The following is an 18261-nucleotide window of genomic DNA, read 5'->3' as shown; positions in this document are numbered from 1 at the left end:
TGTGTTTACATTTCTATGACAGTTGTATGCTTTTCAAGGCTGAGCATGAATGCGGTTCGCAAATGAATTTCAAAGGTCTCAACCAAAGGCCAAATGGGTTAATTAATTCTCAGTTTGCAGGCTTGATACAATTACTTGAATAGAAACAAATGACACTCAAGGACATTAAAATGTCTTTTCCCTCCTCATATGGCACTCGGAAATTATACCCGATTTGAAATGCGTACTTTCATTTTATTATGCAGAAAATTGAATGTCGCTTTCGCTTTTGATTATCATGCCAGAGACAATTCTGATATTCTGTCAACCCACCTCAAAAATCCCCCCCCCCAAAAAAAGAAAAGAAAAAAAGAGTGTGATCGGGTTCTACAATATGCGAGGGAACAGATGCCCATCATACTGAAATGAAAGAGAAAAATATCATGCTATGGAGTGACTTGTAACATCTGAGGCGATCTGACAGCGACAGCGTCACTAGCAATACCGGCACCAACAGACCTGTAGATTTCTCTAGACTACAAACTTTTGCTTTGTATGGACGATCCATTTTTAGTTTTGGTTGTCTGGAATTTGAATAAAATGTAATATCTAGAGAAGACTTAACGAATCTGTACATTTATGACTTCCGGTGGCTTTAAAGCCTTTTATTGGGATCTACTGATCGTTCAATGTCCATACTAGCGAGTAAAACAGATCTCCAAAATGGCTGCTTCAAACCAAAATGGCAGATTTACTTGTGTCTTTCCTTGGTTTCTTGGAACTTGGGTCGACTCTTGTCTACCAAATTTCCTGTTGCCAAGTGAAACAAGTGTCAGGGGCTGAATTGTCACCCAAAAAAATCTCTAGGATAAATTTGTCTTTGAAGGGCCTCTGAAATTATTCAAACCAAAATGCCAGACTATCAGTCTTTTTTCGGCATGGCTTCTTGATACTTTTTTTTTTCTTTTGCTTGTCTACTCATGATAAACAGGTCGACCAAATTTTATGTTGGTAAGTGAAACTGACCCAGAGGAATTTATATTCCAAAGATCCAAAAGGACAGGTTTGTCTTTAAAGGACGCTTAGCAATGGCCACAATGTCTCTGGCAAGGCTGTTTTCAACCAAACGGCAAACACTCATTTTCTTTTCAGTCATGGGTTGTAATTAATTGACTCTTTTGTAGGTTTTGTCATGACAGACATTCCTACCATATTTCTTCTTTTTTGTGTGTTATTTCCTAGCAGATGAATCATTTCTAAATCCGAACAAATAGCATACAATTGATTGCATTAAACCATGGCACTTCCACTGTAGCCAGCATAAAAATAGAAAATTTACGCAACCATCAGTAACCAATATTGCACATATGGAAAAATGTCCTTCCCTTGTGGCCGAACGAGGTTCTGTTTTGGAGGGAGATGATGACGCCAAGCATTTAACTACCAGCGGAGATCAATCAATGATGATGCAGATTAGTTTCCAATGAGAAAGGTCAGCAAGGGAGGGGTCATGGTGGACAGACCATATGGGCCAGAGAGAGGGACAGAGGGTGCATGGAAGGCCGACAGAGATGGAGTGAAAACAAAGGGCAGTTGTCACGTGAGTCCAGAGTCGCTGATGGATGTGCTGCGTGGCGTCGTGTGTGCCGAGGCAGCGTTTTCAGGTAGAAAAAGACTTTCTCTTTGTCATGCAGATGATGATGCAATCAGACCCGCTTTGTCTCGGCCCGACGGGCTGCGCTCCCGGGGACATTGAGAGCCCCAACCGCTAATCCGCCCCGGGTTTGTGTTCTCCGAGCGCGCATAAAAGGCGACGTCCCGGTACCTGGGGTGTGTGTGTGCGGATGGGGCTCTCCAAAACGAGGTCTGACCTCTCTCAGGCTACTCGCTCGCTTCTCTGCTTCCCTCACTCTCTTTTTCTCCAGCTTGGTAGAGACAAACCACACTGTTTGGGGGGGGGTTCAGTTCCCGAAGGCAGTTTCATTTCAGAGCGTGAACTTTAGACATGTCTGTCATGTATATAGCCACAAAAATGTCTCAAGGACCCATGTACGAAAAGACATGGGAAAGTTGCCATTTTATTTTTTTACACGACCATTTTAGGGTCATTTCGGCCATTTTCCGGAGTCTTTCAAAGAGGAATTTGTCCTAGGGACTCTTTGAAAATTCAGCCCCAAAGCCAGTTTCACTTAGAAGTTTGAGCCTCAAAAGTCTCAGTCCCGAAATGACAGGAAGTAGGCCATTTTGCTTAGGGTGTAGGCCATTTTTGTTCAAAACAGCCATTTTATGAAAAATATAATTTAGCCAAAAGACACAAAATAGAATAAAGTACAAAACCAACAACGCTGACAGCAAATTAGGCCACGATATGTTATTTTGTCTGTGAGTGCTTGTCCTGTTTGTTTCCCACTACAAATGTATCGTCACCGAATAAACAAGGCGCAGCGAGGAGAGTGCACCTCGCCAATTAGCAAGCGCTAACAAATATAGGATATAAGAATAGCCTTGATCTAGATGCCTTTATGAACATTGTGGGAGGTTACGCAGAGGTAATGAACGTTTCTCCTTCGTCTGTTTATTTGAATTGGTTGCCTCGTCTGCGTCAATCGTGCTACGCAAACGTAACACCGCGGCGCTGAGGCAAACCCCCGTGGAAAAGGAGCTCGTCCAAAAATATCATTCGACGTGAAAATCTGGAATTAATATGCCGTACTGTATCTGTCTGCAGACCTCTGAGAAAAACATTTCTATGAGACACAGTGCTTATCCTAAATTATTAACAGCAAGTTAACAGTAAGCGCTTGCACAGCGCAAAAGCTCTTTTTCCATTTTGATTGATTCAGTTAAACAACTTTATTGACATTGACAATTTGACATATTGTGTTGCATCGGGACAGAAGCACTTCCCCACGTGACGCACTCCAGCACGACCGCATTAATAAACAGAAAGGAGCAGTACCTTTATGACACCGTCAAATTGAATTGCATTACAAGTGTGGGTGTATATATATCATGTGTGGGTGTATCTAATGAAGTGCCTTAATGGTTGTATCGCGCACACTAACAGCGTTACAGAAGCTTTAGTCATGAACCTAAAATTGGACCACTTGGTTTGCCGACAGCACACAGGAATAATTAACCCTCTGAGCCTAACTCCAGATATTTCCCCCATTTTTTTTTTGTCATCTTTCTGAAGATCCCATTCCGACACATCAAGGAGGCTCTATTATGAGGGGAAAATGGTAGCCCGTGCCTGATTTTACTTCAGATGACCTAATTTATGAGCGTTAATAGGAAGTGAAGAGTAGGAAGGAGGTGCTACATTTTCTATGCATGTTCAACATTGGATGAAAATTAAGCTGACAGAGGGTGTCTGCTAAAATGCATGAAACGTGAATGAGTGCATTCACACAGCAGGTCCAAATTACCAATTTGGATTTTAAACTTATTTATTTACAGATCTTTAAAGTAAACTGATACATCTGCTGTTCTCTTCTGCTTATATTGAAATGTATTGTCATGTTTTGTTTCCCAAAAGTAATGTGCATCTTAATAAAAATAAATACTTGGATTATTTTCAGTTGACAGACTGACAGCGGGGTAAAGATCTTAACAGCTCTTTAAATATTTTCACTTTGTAATAGCATCAATTGCAGCCCCATCTAATCCACAGGTGTATACAAAGTAAACAGGCTTCAATGCACTTCACAGAGATACAAAATGAAAAAAATAATAATAATTACTGAAGTCAATGCAAAAGGCCAGTGACAATCTAGTGATCTAGAACTGTAACGACTTTACCATAATACATATCGTTGCTTTCCGTTGACAACCTTGCGAGTCCATTTTATCTCCAAGTTCTTCCGAATGTGCAACCTATGATAGCATGTTAAATAATAACGTAGAATATCTCTTCTGGCCACCAGAACTATGCTTTAAATTTACTTCCTGTTCAAACCCCACGTCTCCCTGTTTTTCAGAGCGAAGACTAAAATGGCGGAAGCCGTTACTGTGTATTAATAAAGCAACGACCAGGGATAGTAAAGGTAATCATTTTTTTAAACTAAACAATAATGTTATATTTTGACTGGACCATTCATGCATGAAGGTTAAAACTGGGTCACTAACTCTGCTTTTAGCACCAGATTTATGCTGATGTTGTGTTTTGATGACATCATGAGTTTATAGATTTGTAGCTCGCAACTACTTGCAGTTAAAGACATTATTGTTTGTCATCTTAAAATGTTATAAAACATTAAATTAACGAAAATACCTTTTTGGTACTAAACAAAACAAATCACGGAAGGTTTGTGGTGTGTTTTTATGAAATACTTTGACGTGAAACTGCTTTTATTGCTCGTAAAAACGTAAGAATGTATTAAGTGTGTGGTTGTTTCAGCACAGTCTTGGCCAACGTTCAGTTTATTAATTAGTATGTTGTCAGTAATAAAGACATCAAACCATTAAATAAAACAACAGCCCACCATCCTGACCCATGCTGCTACATGAATACACTGTATTCTTAAACGTAATCTTTTCTTCCTTCAAACGTTAATACTTTCAGTATGCTTAGCGGTAATTTTAGCATCAGGTCTAGAGGGCAAATGTATGCGGATTGGAACAGTTAAAGGTACAAAAGCCTGAAGTGTTGGCTTGTGTACTGCAGATTGCAGCAGTCAGTAGCAGACAGCTGAAGGCACTGGAAACCATGCCAAAGAGTGCATCCTATCCTGGTGGGACCGAACCTGCGGGATCGCAATTCTCTGGCAAGACTTCAACGAGCACACCTACCTTCCTTTTTCGGCTTTGATTATGCACTACAGAACCACAGAGAATCAGACAAAAGGTCTCCCGCATACAACAAACAAGCCCGTGAAGAGGAGTCAGTGATGTAGCGTAGTGTTGGCTACAGCAAAGCTGTGATACTGCTCCTTGATCTCACACACGAAAATATATAAAGACGCCTCTGAAATAATGCGACACATCTCCTTCAAGGGAAACAACAACTGGTAGCAGCACTAATTGAGATTGTGCATGCAAAGTGACAATACCGGCGCGCTGTGCAGCATGGATTAGGTCTTGAATAGAGACAGATTCTTTGTGAAAGCCTACTGTGGCGGTTGGCATGCGGGCCAGTCCGCCGCATCTGCTCATCGGGCCCACTGAGAAAACACTGGATTGTATATACACACGCTCGCTCGTTTCTACCGTCTCCTAATCTGGTTTCTCGGAGTCGGCCCCCTTTCGGGTTTTTGTTACTCTGACACAAAACAAAATGCTTCCATCTTACATTAGGGCATCCATTCCTTACAAAACAATTCCGGTTCAAAACAATAGAAAACATTTACATATGAAAGCGTCTTTTAACAAGGATGGTCGGATTAACTATCATATTGTGTGCGTTGAAACACCAGGCTAGGGTAACATACACTGAAGGCAGTACATCAAACTGGAATACAAATGAGCGCAAACCAAGGTCTTGCAATCCAAATTGTACATCGCCATAGCTCACTACCCTTGATTTTATTGATTCTTGCCTTAAGATAGGCCTGCGCCGCACAAATTAAGGCCGCTTCAAGCTCGATTTACGCCAAGGCACATATCGCTGGCGTCTGCTCGCAACCGCCTTTGTCCAAATTTGGTCAATGTAATTTTTTCACAAGTCGATACTATTGGGCAGTCCCCATTGTGGGTCTGTTATTTTTACAGATCAATGACCAATCTTAAGTGCTGGAAATGTCTTGGTCTCTGACAATGTAATGTTACAGGTTCAACAAAAATGCTTTAATCTTAGGGTAGTGAATTAAAGAGAAAAAAGATGTTTGTCATAAATAATTTTTGGACCAATTAACTCATTTTACCCCCAGCCATATTCACTGAAGCAACCCCCTTCGCTCCCAGCTGTTTTACTGTATTTTGGATGATTTTGCAAGGCCCACAGAATATTGTGCCCTATTGCTATAAAAACATTGGAACCTACCAAAAGAAAGATTAGAGTCTGTTCTTTCATTAGGGAAAAACATAACTTTTGGGACCATGATTATATTTAAAATAGAACCTTTTTTTTTTTTTACGTTTTGGGGAGCAAATGAATTCAGTGAAATTGGATCATTTCCCGTGGCACATGACTCATTGGCCAGTGGTTGTAAATGTAATGCACATTGAAAGAAAGAGACACAATTGGCTTGTTTGACCGAATAGTGCAGCAACACATAACAGACACTACAACAACACTGACATGCATATTTTCTTTATCCTCTGTGGAAAACCACTGTTACTGCAGTTTTCTGAGCAGAAAATCTCCTTCTTGTATTATACACTTTTTGTCTCCTACTTTCTGACATCCTACTAACTAACTAACAAATGTTACTTGTTAGCTTGGAAAACCAAACTAGTAAATGTCTGGTTAACAAACCAACTTTATTTTGACGTGAATATTCAAATTAAATCATCAGTGCTTTTGTTTATGTCTTCATCAAAAAAAAAAAAAAAAAACAGGGCAAGTGGAATCTGTCGACCTTCTGATCCCAACAACAACTTGCATACTGGCCTTTAGCGGACTGCTGCCGCATCATGGCAACACCTACCCAACCAGAAAATGTCTTCAGCACCGCAACAGAAGGCAGAGACCAATTGGAAAACACAAGTGGTTCCACCTAGACAATTCCCAAGCACACGTTTAACTGCATATGCTACTGCGGTTTTATAGCTGCGTATAAATCTGAATTCCAACTCAACATAATTCGATGAGCGCTGTCGTTAGCAGGGCTGTCAACTAAACGCTGATGATGATGAACGGGCCTGAAACCAAAGCGGGATAAATCCTTCGTGTGTTTTCCCTGGACATGTTTGACAAAGCTCGCCGTATTTGCTTGTCGTTCCACCTCCATTAATCTTCAAACATGGCCGCTCCTTTCCTGCTGGGTTAACCAATAATTCGACACGGCTTCTCACATGAGCACTAATCAACAATTTAGTGCTGTACCTCAAATCCCCCGGGATGAATTAAACGCCTATGAAGGAAAAGGGTCCCACTTTGCTACTTATTAGGACGGCGGCACAATGTGGTCTCAGTGATCTGAAATAAATCAAAGCCAAGACATCGTATTTGGACTACGACAGAGTGTTGACGCCAACTTCCTCAAATGAGATCGCCACAGTGAACCCCAAAATCTGTCCAACGAAGGTGGTTGACTTCTCACTGTACTTCTTAATTGTTCTAGTTTTAATGGTTTCCCTAAAATGAATTAATTCAACTCTTGCCATTATAACGCCTTTCCAAAAAAACTGTACAGAATATGTAATAAGTAACATTTCTTTACGAGTACAATTACAGTAAAAGTACATTCGAAATACTCGCCAATACTTGGTCTTGCAATTGTTTATTTTAGTCAAACTTTGTTCAGATACACAAAACAAAACTTTTTTTAAAAAATAGCCCAAGTCAAATATTACACTTTAGAGTAATAACTTGCTGACTATCCAACTGCATGTTTTCCCCAAAAGTGTTTATGGATCAATGTGACTCGCTACATGTTTAACCATTAAATACTTTTTTAGTTTTGGAACAATGCCAGCAGATTTGTATTTTTTTTTTTCACCTTTTGCATTTTCAGTAAATGGGTCAGTTAGACCCGCCCTATAAAAAGGAGTGTTTGTTAACAAACATGAAATCTCTCGGCTAAGCTTCTACACAACAATATTAAAAAATATCCGAAAAGAGGTCAACAATAGCAATGTTCAAAAAATCCACTGGAGGCTTCACTTCACTTTTTTTCAGATTAGAGCTCCAGTGACCTCTTTTTCAACCCTTCGTTTCTCATACGTAAGCCATCTTTTACCACTTCATTGGTCGACGAGGGTGACCTATTGGATAGAGAAAAATGGGGGGGCTTCAGCGGGGGGGGGAATCTTTACTCGGGTGGTGCATCACTCGCTGTTGGGTACCAAATCGAGTTGGACGTTTAGCACTAAAAGCCGACACGACGTCGCCAGAACTGATAATAACGGAAGTTATTGCTGTCGTCTTCGGCAGTGTTCTTTTGCTGTTGAGCAGTATAGATTAATTCATGAAAAAATGCAATTATTACTCAATTCTTTTTGTTTGGGATTTGATTTACGGTGGCTGCAATATATATTTAAGTTGTGACACAGATGCCGTTTGCAAAAAAATCACTTTCCAACCCCTGCGGCTCCATACCATATCACCACGTTGTGTAAACTGAGTTGTATGCTACAAAAAAATCCTTCCTCAAACTTAATATTCTATTATATTAATATTACTAAATTCTGTTAATTTGTTTTTCCAATTATGGAGTATATTTTGCGACGCACATACCATTTACATTTGTAACAAATATTCAGTGTACATGTGCATATATGAGACTGTGTATATTAAAAAGGTACCCAGGGAAAGCATTTGCATAAAAATATTACAATTCTGTAAAAATAAAAAATAAAAGCAGTTTATCGAAAACTCTGCACCATAATCGGGAGATTTTATGGTAAACTCCTTACACCCATCTTGTCATAGTTTTGTCCAATATTTATGTTTATTTTAATTTTCCCCCTTTTTTTATTGCAACTTCCCACTAATGATGCGTCTGTTAACCTAAATGCATTCTCATACTGATTCAAAATTAAGAATTTGACACTGTGGCACTCATCATAGACTTTAAATTGTAAATTTATTCAAATGTACCACTATTACTGTTTAAGTTTCATCTTATATTTACAATTGTGCCAAGTTTACAGAATATGTCGACACATGCAACACTTTTCTTGTTCACGTTGAATCCTAATTAAAATAAAATAAGTATGTTTTGCCTGATTACTCATGTTTTCATTCCACAAATTCTGCCATTTTATGAGCACAACTGTTAATTTGAGTTTTTTTTTTTAAAATTGACCTTTTTTCTGTAGCTCCATAACATATTGACAAACAATGTAAATTAAATTGTGCATCATGAAAGACAAACGTCAACATTAAAAAAAAAAAAATCACATGAGGATATAAGAGCTTGCAAAATCCGCGCAAGTTACAAAAGAGGCACTTTTGCATGGACGTTTTTCGTGTGATTTTGCACGTTTTAAGACTCGTGAGAAGACACAAAAAGTCGAGCTGTGTCTTTAAAACTGGAGGATGCTCAGGCATGTTTATGTCCCTCCATCATCATCATCATCATTGTCACTACCGCCATCATCTTCATCCTCAGCCGCAGTCAACAGTGTCACACAAACGCCACATTCATCCAAAAAAGCGGGAGGAAATAACCAAACAAATGTGTTTCGTGTCATTTGCCCCCCTTTTTTTTTTATATTTAACAATGGAGCCAACCGGGGACCGTCGGCAACGTCAAAAGCCGGCACGAGGATGCGCGCGGCTCTTTAAAAGCCGTACGTTAGCTTACCTTCAACAGCTATTACGACCGGCAAGGTCCATAATATCCATAGAATATCCATGGTCACGGTCACTCAGAAACGGCTCCGGGCATTCAAATAAAATAGGTCCAGAAAGCCATTGACAGCCCGACGCGGAGAGGGCACAGGCGGTCCTTCACCTCCAGCAGGGCGCGCACGGATAGCAAAACACAAGCGACTCAAATGTGGACCAAGTTTGGACGAGACCAAACGCCCACAGACACCGGGGGGGGTCCCTTGTCACATATCATATCAAAAGAGCCGCTCTGTGATTTTAGAGTGTATATCGTTTGAAAGAACCATTTAAGTATAAACATTTTTGATGACTTAGGACGATATTAAAATATATATTTAAATTTTCTATGATGTGATTGGTTGCAAGGACAACGGAATCCCCCTTTCGAGTGAAGTTCGTGTCACCCAACTGTCAATCAACAGGAAAAGGACTGTCCTTCTGCCCAGCGCTTTTTACCTTGCAACTAGTGTTTTGTTTTGGCACCACGCGGGAGGTTTTGAAAACTGCGAAAAGTTTATAAACCAACTTGCAGGCTACTCAAGATGGAAACCCGCCACTCAACGTGTCTACTACGGACTCTTTTATACTCTACGGAGCATTCATTGAAGGAGCTGTGCTCTAACAGGTGCTGTGTGAGTAAATGCTTTTTTATGTATATATATATGATTAGCTACGTCAGCAAGCAAGTTTAGACCATTTAAAAGCAAGTCAAATACTATTAAATCGTATTTCTATATCTATTTTCATAAAATAATTATTAAATGCAACGTGTGTGCTGTTTTCAAATTTAAGTAACATATATTTAATAATTAATACATTTTGCACTGCAGGGATGAAAAGCATTTCCGGGTAGTTTGTATGTTGCCTTCAAAGACAAACAAAATAAAAGTTTTAATTTAAAAAAATGTGTATGTTTTTATTAAACTAACTAAGTTGATAGCTGTTTTTGATGCAACTCATAGAATAAAGAGAATAAGATATTTGTTTGTTTGTTGTTAATTTAGACACCTTCCATGATTTTTGGATTAAGATGGATTGTGAATGCATTACCACTGAGGCTGGAAATAATTTGAATATTGGAGTAAAGACAAAATGGCGCCCCAAAGGTCTTATATTATTAATGTGTGTGGTTTAAAAACTGTATCTATATATATTTTTTTAAACATAATTTGAATGTTTGAACAGATCCTCTAATCACATGGAGCTCCCCACACCACCAAACAGGCCTCATTGTGCACATTGTGCATTAAACTCCCAGCAAGAGAGTTTAGCAGCTAGCAGTTAGCCTTCTTGCCACCCCATTCATCATTAGTGTAATGACTTTGCCGAATGTTGGCTCCGAGTTCTTCATCACTTAATTAAAACTGGGCTGTTGTAACTATGTTTTTATTTATGACTGTGCGATGTAATTTTTTTTTTCAACACAGCAAAAATTATGTGTGAAGAATTAATTGCATGCTTGTTAATTCATTTTTAAAAATTGAATTACAACTCTAAGGAGAACTGAGGTTTCATATAAATTCACTGGGGGGTTCGCTGGCAAAAAAAAAAAGGATATTACATCTTCTATCCAAACAAGTGTTTAAATCTAAAATAAATAAATAAATAAAACAACTTGTAATTTATGACATTTCGCAATAACACACAAATACACTCAAAGGGTAGGGAATGTATGGCTTGTGGTCCAAATAGGGCCTGCAAGAGTTATTAATCTGGCCAGCCATGCAATTCTAAAAACAAATAAAACCTTAAAGCCCCCAATGCTTCAACTCAGTAATACTCAAATTATATAATAATAAACATTTCCTGGAAGTTGTTTGAAAGCCTTCTTTGGCTTTCACTGAACCTCACTGATGTCTTTGCCCTCTCCGAGTTAGACTCTGTTGATTCCAGGTCACTTGTCTGGCTTGACTCGGGATGACGTCCAGGTGATTAGGACACAGATGGAGGCAAATTTGGGAGACAAAAAAAGAAAAGAAAAAAAAAGGCACAGAGACAGAAGCATGCTGGAACCGTAATGACTTCCATACAAGCTCCGTATGGAATTCAGCCAAAAGAGAAGTGAAAAATGTTGAAGAAATTACATTAATGCGCTTCTAATGTCGGCCGCAGACATATTGCTTCCGGACTGCATTCAAATGCAAAGTGTCAGTAATAAAAGTAGTGGAAAGCATTGCAAGTTCTTTTTGCAAAAGGTAAAACAAACAAAAATATGGCACAAACTTAAAATATGAGGGAATCCTTCTGGTCAAATCAACATTAATTTGTAGTGAGTAATGCAACCGAATTCCTAGTATCATTTTATTCATATCAACAGCATAGGACATTATTAGTTTAACATTTATTTTTGTATTTTAAGTATTTTTAGTAGTAGGTAATAATAATAATTGAGTATAAATAAGGACATTTTGCGTGTTTTTGTCCAATTGCCTTTCACATTAAGAATTTACCTTGACTAGATGTGTACATATTTTGTTTAGTTAGTTTGTTTGTTTTTTTTTTGTAATCAAAATGCATTTTCTTTCATTAATTACATATAACCCCAGGCACTAACCAGGAATGCAGTATTCTAATTTTACTGTTTTTATAAAATCCTAAAATTAATTATTTCTTTATTTGTAAGGAAGATGTCAGATATTGAACTAGTATTTAGTTTTTGGATTATGGATTTGTTTGAAAGAAATGACTATTAGAATTTTTGATATTACTATTTCAAATACTTCTATGTGGGAAACATTTGAAAACATATTTTGACACTGGTTGTCATTTTTTTGTTATTTAAATTGTATAGAATGTTTTCATTTTCATTTCATTTCAACAGTTGCGTCACTGTGAAATAGCTATTTCCATAATTAAATAAAATGTTAATATTCATTCAGTAATTTAATGATGATCGGCAAATATTTCAAATCAAAGATTGACAGATGAAAAATCAAGGCATTGTGCATTTTTTCCTGTATCTTAATTTAAAGCAGGGCTGTAGAACACGAGCATTGGTGATTTACTTTTAGACAAGTAAGATAAGTGGGTTGAATTTATTTAATGTTGAGCGTGAGGAAAAAGATCAAATGGGGGCATTGGAAGCTCCACAGCCGAGTTAGTGTTGAGTGTGCTTGCATCAACACTGCCACCTAAAGTTTAAAAGTTGAACTGTTCTGCTTTGTCTGTGGGTTGAGACTGTGGACACAAAACTTGCAATATAATTTCTGATCAATTAAATCATCGCAAGGACTTTTTCAACTATTTTTTAGGTTAAGCAAACATGTAAAGTTTCTCCACATTGGATGACCTGTGCCGAGATTTGGACCCCGAACCTCATAGATGTGAGTCAGACATACTAACCAACCACTGCTCTAATGATCTGACAGCTTTAAATCAAATTGAAAATTAAGAGAAAATCCCACTTCCATCCTCGAGGTTAAACAAATGCTTTAGGAATGAATTTAATGGCGCTTAGGCAGACTTCCTGTGGGTCAGCAGCTTTTCTCATCCTCTGGAATTTAAAGGTATTTACAAGAGCCTCTTTGGAACTGGAACTGATTTCCACTTCTTAAAGGCCTTCCGGCAACATCAGGAGCACAAAGTGTCCCTCACTTGAGGTGTGCGATTTGTTAGTGCGGGGAAACCCAAAGGATTAACCTCCAGTAAGATCACATTTTCCCAAGAAGTTAGAGCCGAGTCGCGCCGGGTTCAACGAGGAACCCGAGCTAACCGGGATCATCCGAGTGTTTTGACGTGAGGATAATAACTGATGTTATCTCCTTTTGGCCAAATGAAAAAGAAGCATCGCGCGCCGCCGCAAAGCACACAAAGGCAATGCGAGCTGTTTTGATGAGGAAATGCGTCAACAGAGCTGAGAGAAGAGACAGTTTTGCGACTTGTTTCATACACTGCAGATCCAAGGTGCCATCGGCTCCATTTTTTTTTTTTTCCTTCAATAATTCATCATGTTTACGCTGAGGCATCATAGGAAAAATGGTGTAATTCCAACTGGGGCAATTAACGACTTTTTTAATAATCGATTAATCTATCTATTATTATAACACAGCAAATCCCTAATTAAACATGAAGTTGTACAACCACATTATCTCAATAATCTATGTTTATTTTTCTTTTTTTATCTTCAATTTAGGCTCCTCCAGCCTGCCGCAACCCTGGTGAGGATTAACGGCTGGAAGAAAAAAAAATGGATGAATGGATGGAGGTTGTACAGGTAATGTAATCGGTTACATTATTGGTGGAAAGAGTTTTGAAATGTTTTATTTTGGTCTCACATCACAAAAACCTGACATTTTAACAAGGGTGGGTAGACTTTTTAGATCCACTGTAGAGAGATCACACTTTCATTGGCAGATATCTGATTTGTCTCCACATTTGAAAGAGGCTTGATTCCAATCGACGTATATTCCAGTTGTGCCACTTGAGAACAAAAAAATAATTCAGTAAATCCATACATAAATAATCCACAGCACTCAATTCCGGCATGTTGTTTTTACTTAATTCAGTCCCGCTAAATGGCTTTGATAAAAAAAAGAGCCCAAAAGACTCGTGATTTAATGCACTTTCATGTCAAGTGGACGCAAGAGACCTACATAGTTTCATTCCAGACATTTATCAGTTCCAAGTTGTGTTTTCACTACTAAATGATCTACGGCACATTAAGAATTCGCTTTCTACTTTTCATATATATAAATTGAAGTGCAAACATGTTTTATTATTGTAATGATACGTTGCCAGCCACGGATTTGGGTTTGGACACAATAACCTGCCCCTTAGTGGCTTTTTTTTTTCTTTTCTTTTTTAATTGATAAAAACTTTCCATATAATCAGCTCGACTCTCATTATGGTTTGAATTCCAGAGCCAGCTATGTAAAGTCGTCTTTTTTTTTCCTTCAATGTGGACTCTGTTCAGTACAAGAATGCTTCATCTTTAGCTGCAGAGTTGGATTTATTTGAATGTGAAAGAGTCCTCCGCAGACAAGTAATACTTTGCTAATGTGACAAATGAGTTTCTTCAGCATCTGTAGTTTAAGAATACTAAAGTAATGTGAACATGATTAAAAAGCTTTAATTAAAAAAAAAAAAGGTGACCCTTAATTTATCTCAAATATAGCATATGGGTATAATGTTAATCGACATTGTTTTAATATTTTTTTAAATAGATTCATGCTAAAATTGGAGGAAAATCTAGTACTTTAAGTTAATGTCTTAGGTTGTGCTGAAATCTGCATCAGGCATTTTTCTCTCATTTATATGTTCCATATGTTTGATTTTGCAATATTTTTTGGGAGGTCATTTTCTAAAATAACACTACTAAGAACTTTTTGTAATTTAATTTATTAAAGCTCACTTTAATTGTTATTTTTAATGAATAAGCAATAATGTAGATAAAATGTATAGCATGACCTGTGATGTTTATTTGTATTGTTCTAAATTATTTTAAACCGATTGTGCTCAAATTAGGCAATTGTTCGATAAGCAGTTAAAAGTTGACATGGTTGAAATGTGTATTAATTGTTATCCGTCTAAATTCAGCACTGGTTTTCTTAGTTATATTAAATAGTAAAATGAATGTTTTAATACGAGCGTTGCTTATCGTTTATGCTTTTAATAATTTTTCAAAATATATGATTCAGTATTCCTGCTCAAGTCAGTGTTTTGTTTTTTATTATAAAATATTATATAGATAAAAGATTTTACGATACAATGTTTGTTCTTAAAATTAAAAAAAAAAGAAAATAAACAGACTGTGATCAAATGGGAAAATATACATTGTTTAAATTATTGCTGGTAAGCTCGAGACTGTTTTTCTTTATTTGATTGTTTGAAAATGTCTTTTGGTGCAAAATAATTTCATACCATTCCTTGGGGCATTTTTTGTTCTTGCTCCTATTTATCAATAATTCTCAATCATGTCTTTTTGGAGCAAACAAAATTAAATTGTAACTTTTTTTTGTGCTGTTTTCCCAAAAAATAGTAAAGTATTTGTGCTCACTCACTCAATTGTTTTGTTTTGTTTTTCAATAAGTGAGGCTGGATAATGCGTGCTTATCCCTGCAAAGGCCAATTGCTCCATCATGTTACATCGCTCTGTGTACAAATTTAACAAAAACAAAATATATCTGCCTCGTACTTTGTGTAATCCCACTGAAACATAACCTAGCATGCAATAAATAAAACAATGTGAAAGCTTCTCGGATATGAATTAAAGAGTAAATTCATTTCAAAGTTTATGGACCAGATGGAGGTACACGATTTTCAGATTTCACCACTAAGAGGATTCCTCTTTCTTTCACTCTGTACTTTTGTGTGTGCACGTGTGTGTGTGTGTGTGTGTGTGTGAACACACTCTTTGATAGTAACCCAGTCTTGGCGTAGAGTTGTCACTTAAGCAATCAGTAGCGCGTCGTGGCAAATGGCAATCCTTGCTCGGGGCATCTCTGTCAACGACTTTAAAATAAGCAGCCAGGCAGGATTAGAAAGTCCACAGTCTCTGAACTTTAACCTTATTTGTCTGTGTGTGTGAGAGTGGCCTCATGTTCATGAGTCTTTTAAGCAGCCTGGTAATATGCTTAAAACACTTTCTCCCAAAGCAGGAATTAGATAGCACAGGCTAGGACTGTTGCAAGTTAAGGATTTAGACTAAAGCAATTTGCCAATTTTCGTCTCTTTGTGGAGCTCATGTGGAATTACTAGGGCCCAACCGATTAATCGTCCGGCCGATATTAACGCTTTTAAAATCGGCAAAATTCTTCCATTTTTTTTCTGCGGACTATTTTAAAATTATATTATTTTACATGTTAACATATTACAATACAAGGCTGGGATATTGACAACCAAACATCACATTTACATGGAAATGAAAAAAAAAATGGAAAAAAACACACATTAGAAGGCATTTAGCACTTAGCAAACAAAATTTGGCTATTAGAAGAAAATAAGCCATAACATGATAGGAATGTTTTCCCTTGTCATATCAATATTGGCACACTGTGTAGCATTTTCCTCTCTGTCTAAATATATAACATTTTAACTGACTGATGCAGCTTTTGGTTGTATTTTGATATGTCTATAAACTTGATGATGGTATTTAGTTCCACGCTGACTCGGCAGTCTGTGTAGATTTAGTTTTTTTATCACTTTTACTGCTTGAGAAGTGTTTGTTCCTTGCCTTAAAATCAAAACATTTTCCTGGGCGACAACTCGACTCCTTTAAAAAGCACCAAAGCCTTTTTCCCTTTGCACAAAATCCCACTGACCTTTCTCGCGTGTGCAGTGAGGCCAGCTTCCCTAACCAACTTATTAGGTCAATATAATACGAGCAGTGTAAGCAAACAGTACCACAATAAGTCTTGTGGACTTTCTTAAGAGTTCTTTCTTTATGTGTTTGATAACATCCAATTTACAATTATTCTTGTCTTTATTTATGTCCTATTTCGAGTAGCTGCTATCCAAATGTGGACGGGAATAGCAAGGTGGTATTAAAGAAATAGTGCCCACGTTAGGATGGCTTTGGTTGCTAAAAAAAAATAAATAAATAAAAAGCCAATTCATTTCCATTGTTTTATTTGTCAGGGTGTTGTCAACATTGCTATTTTCAGACTATTTGTCAACACCCCGCCAACGTGAAGTATTTCGCACGCGCGCAGATCAATAAAAAAAAATTAAAAAAATCCCCAGTCTAATGACTACAAGTGATCTGGAGGTACGTTCGCAGTTGGAAATCATAAAAATGCTTGATTTAACATGCTTGCCGCTTGGAGGGATGTTAGCTCTTTATTGTATTTCCTTTGTACTTAACCTCAACCCCGAGAGGAAGCTGGTAGAGAAACTGAGAACCTCCATGGGGATCCAATTATATTTTCTTCCTCCGTTCCTTGCGATATAATAACTTAGTAACAAGATCTCCTTTTGTATCTTATGTTTACGCCCTGCCGAGCAAAAAGCGCAAGCAGCGGGGTTATGTTTCCTGTGTGCTGCGTGTTTGCTAGTTGATTGGTTCGCCACGCGATGATTTTCGCGTAACCTTGTGAGGATGACGCTCATGGTCCAAAGGGGAAAAAAAAACGAACGAGCCAGATCAATACATCCTGAATGTAAATGTCACTTCCTGTTGTGTTTTACCTCAACGTAATTTATACTCGACAACAAAAAAAGGTGCTTTGTTTAAAAAAAAAAAAACAACTGCACCTTTCAGAGTGACCTTTTATTCTGGGCGGTCTAAGGCACACCTGTGCATTAATCATGGCGTCTAATCAGCATCTTGATATGGCACACCTGTGAGGTGGGATGGATTATCTCGGCAAAGGAGAAGTGCTCACCATCGCAGATTTTGATTTGATTTGTGAACAATATTTGAGCGAAATGGTGATATTGTGTATGTAGAAGAGGTTTTAGATCTTTGAGTTTATCAAAAAAAACTTTTTTTTGTTTGTTTATTTCTTCTGTGTTTATCCTGCATTATGTGTTGCTTAGATGTGTCTTTTAGTCCTAAATTATGTTCTTCAGAGTAAATTTTAAGTATTGCGTAACTGTGACAACATCATTTCTTTTTGACTGTAGTTTTTAGTAAAAAATGTTTCTCATGGCGAGAAGTTTCCTCCCATACTGTAGATGAAATATATCACGACCCACCAGAATGTTAATGCAGCCTCAAGAAAGCCCTCGTGACATTCAGCCGAGTCGACCAACCGAGTAATGAATGTCATTTTATTCATCTGGGTGTCTTTTTTTTTTCTTCTTTTTTTCTTTTCTTTTTTGCTAAAATAAGACTCGGCTATGAGCTTTAACACTTTCGGTTGAACATCCAGCCGTGAGTCAGTTGCCTGTGCGTGTACCCGTGCATG

At 37.7% G+C, this 18261-nt stretch overlaps 2 protein-coding genes across 6 annotated transcripts in view; one reads left to right on the top strand and one right to left on the bottom strand.

Annotated features, from left to right (window-relative positions):
* The window catches only part of ephb2b (eph receptor B2b), a 137591-nt gene extending 128046 nt beyond the window's left edge, over positions 1-9545 (bottom strand). For all 4 annotated transcript variants that reach the window (XM_077572863.1, XM_077572865.1, XM_077572864.1 and 1 more), the window contains exon 1: positions 9390-9545. In XM_077572863.1, the coding sequence (XP_077428989.1) occupies positions 9390-9441 (52 nt within the window). In that variant the 5' untranslated portion in view covers positions 9442-9545. The remainder of the gene's footprint in view (positions 1-9389) is intronic.
* A 361-nt stretch (positions 9546-9906) lies between these two features.
* lactbl1b (lactamase, beta-like 1b) overlaps positions 9907-18261 on the top strand; it is a 44847-nt gene continuing 36492 nt past the window's right edge. For both annotated transcript variants that reach the window (XM_077574222.1, XM_077574224.1), the window contains exons 1-2: positions 9907-10047; positions 13548-13628. In XM_077574222.1, coding sequence (XP_077430348.1) covers positions 13610-13628 — 19 coding nt within the window. In that variant the 5' untranslated portion in view covers positions 9907-10047; positions 13548-13609. The remainder of the gene's footprint in view (positions 10048-13547; positions 13629-18261) is intronic.

The sequence above is a fragment of the Vanacampus margaritifer genome, chromosome 8 (assembly GCF_051991255.1).
Source record: "Vanacampus margaritifer isolate UIUO_Vmar chromosome 8, RoL_Vmar_1.0, whole genome shotgun sequence".
Classification (NCBI taxonomy): Eukaryota; Metazoa; Chordata; class Actinopteri; order Syngnathiformes; family Syngnathidae; genus Vanacampus; species Vanacampus margaritifer.
The sequence above is the reverse complement of the archived record's forward strand: the minus strand, read 5'-3'. Positions and strand labels throughout refer to the sequence as shown.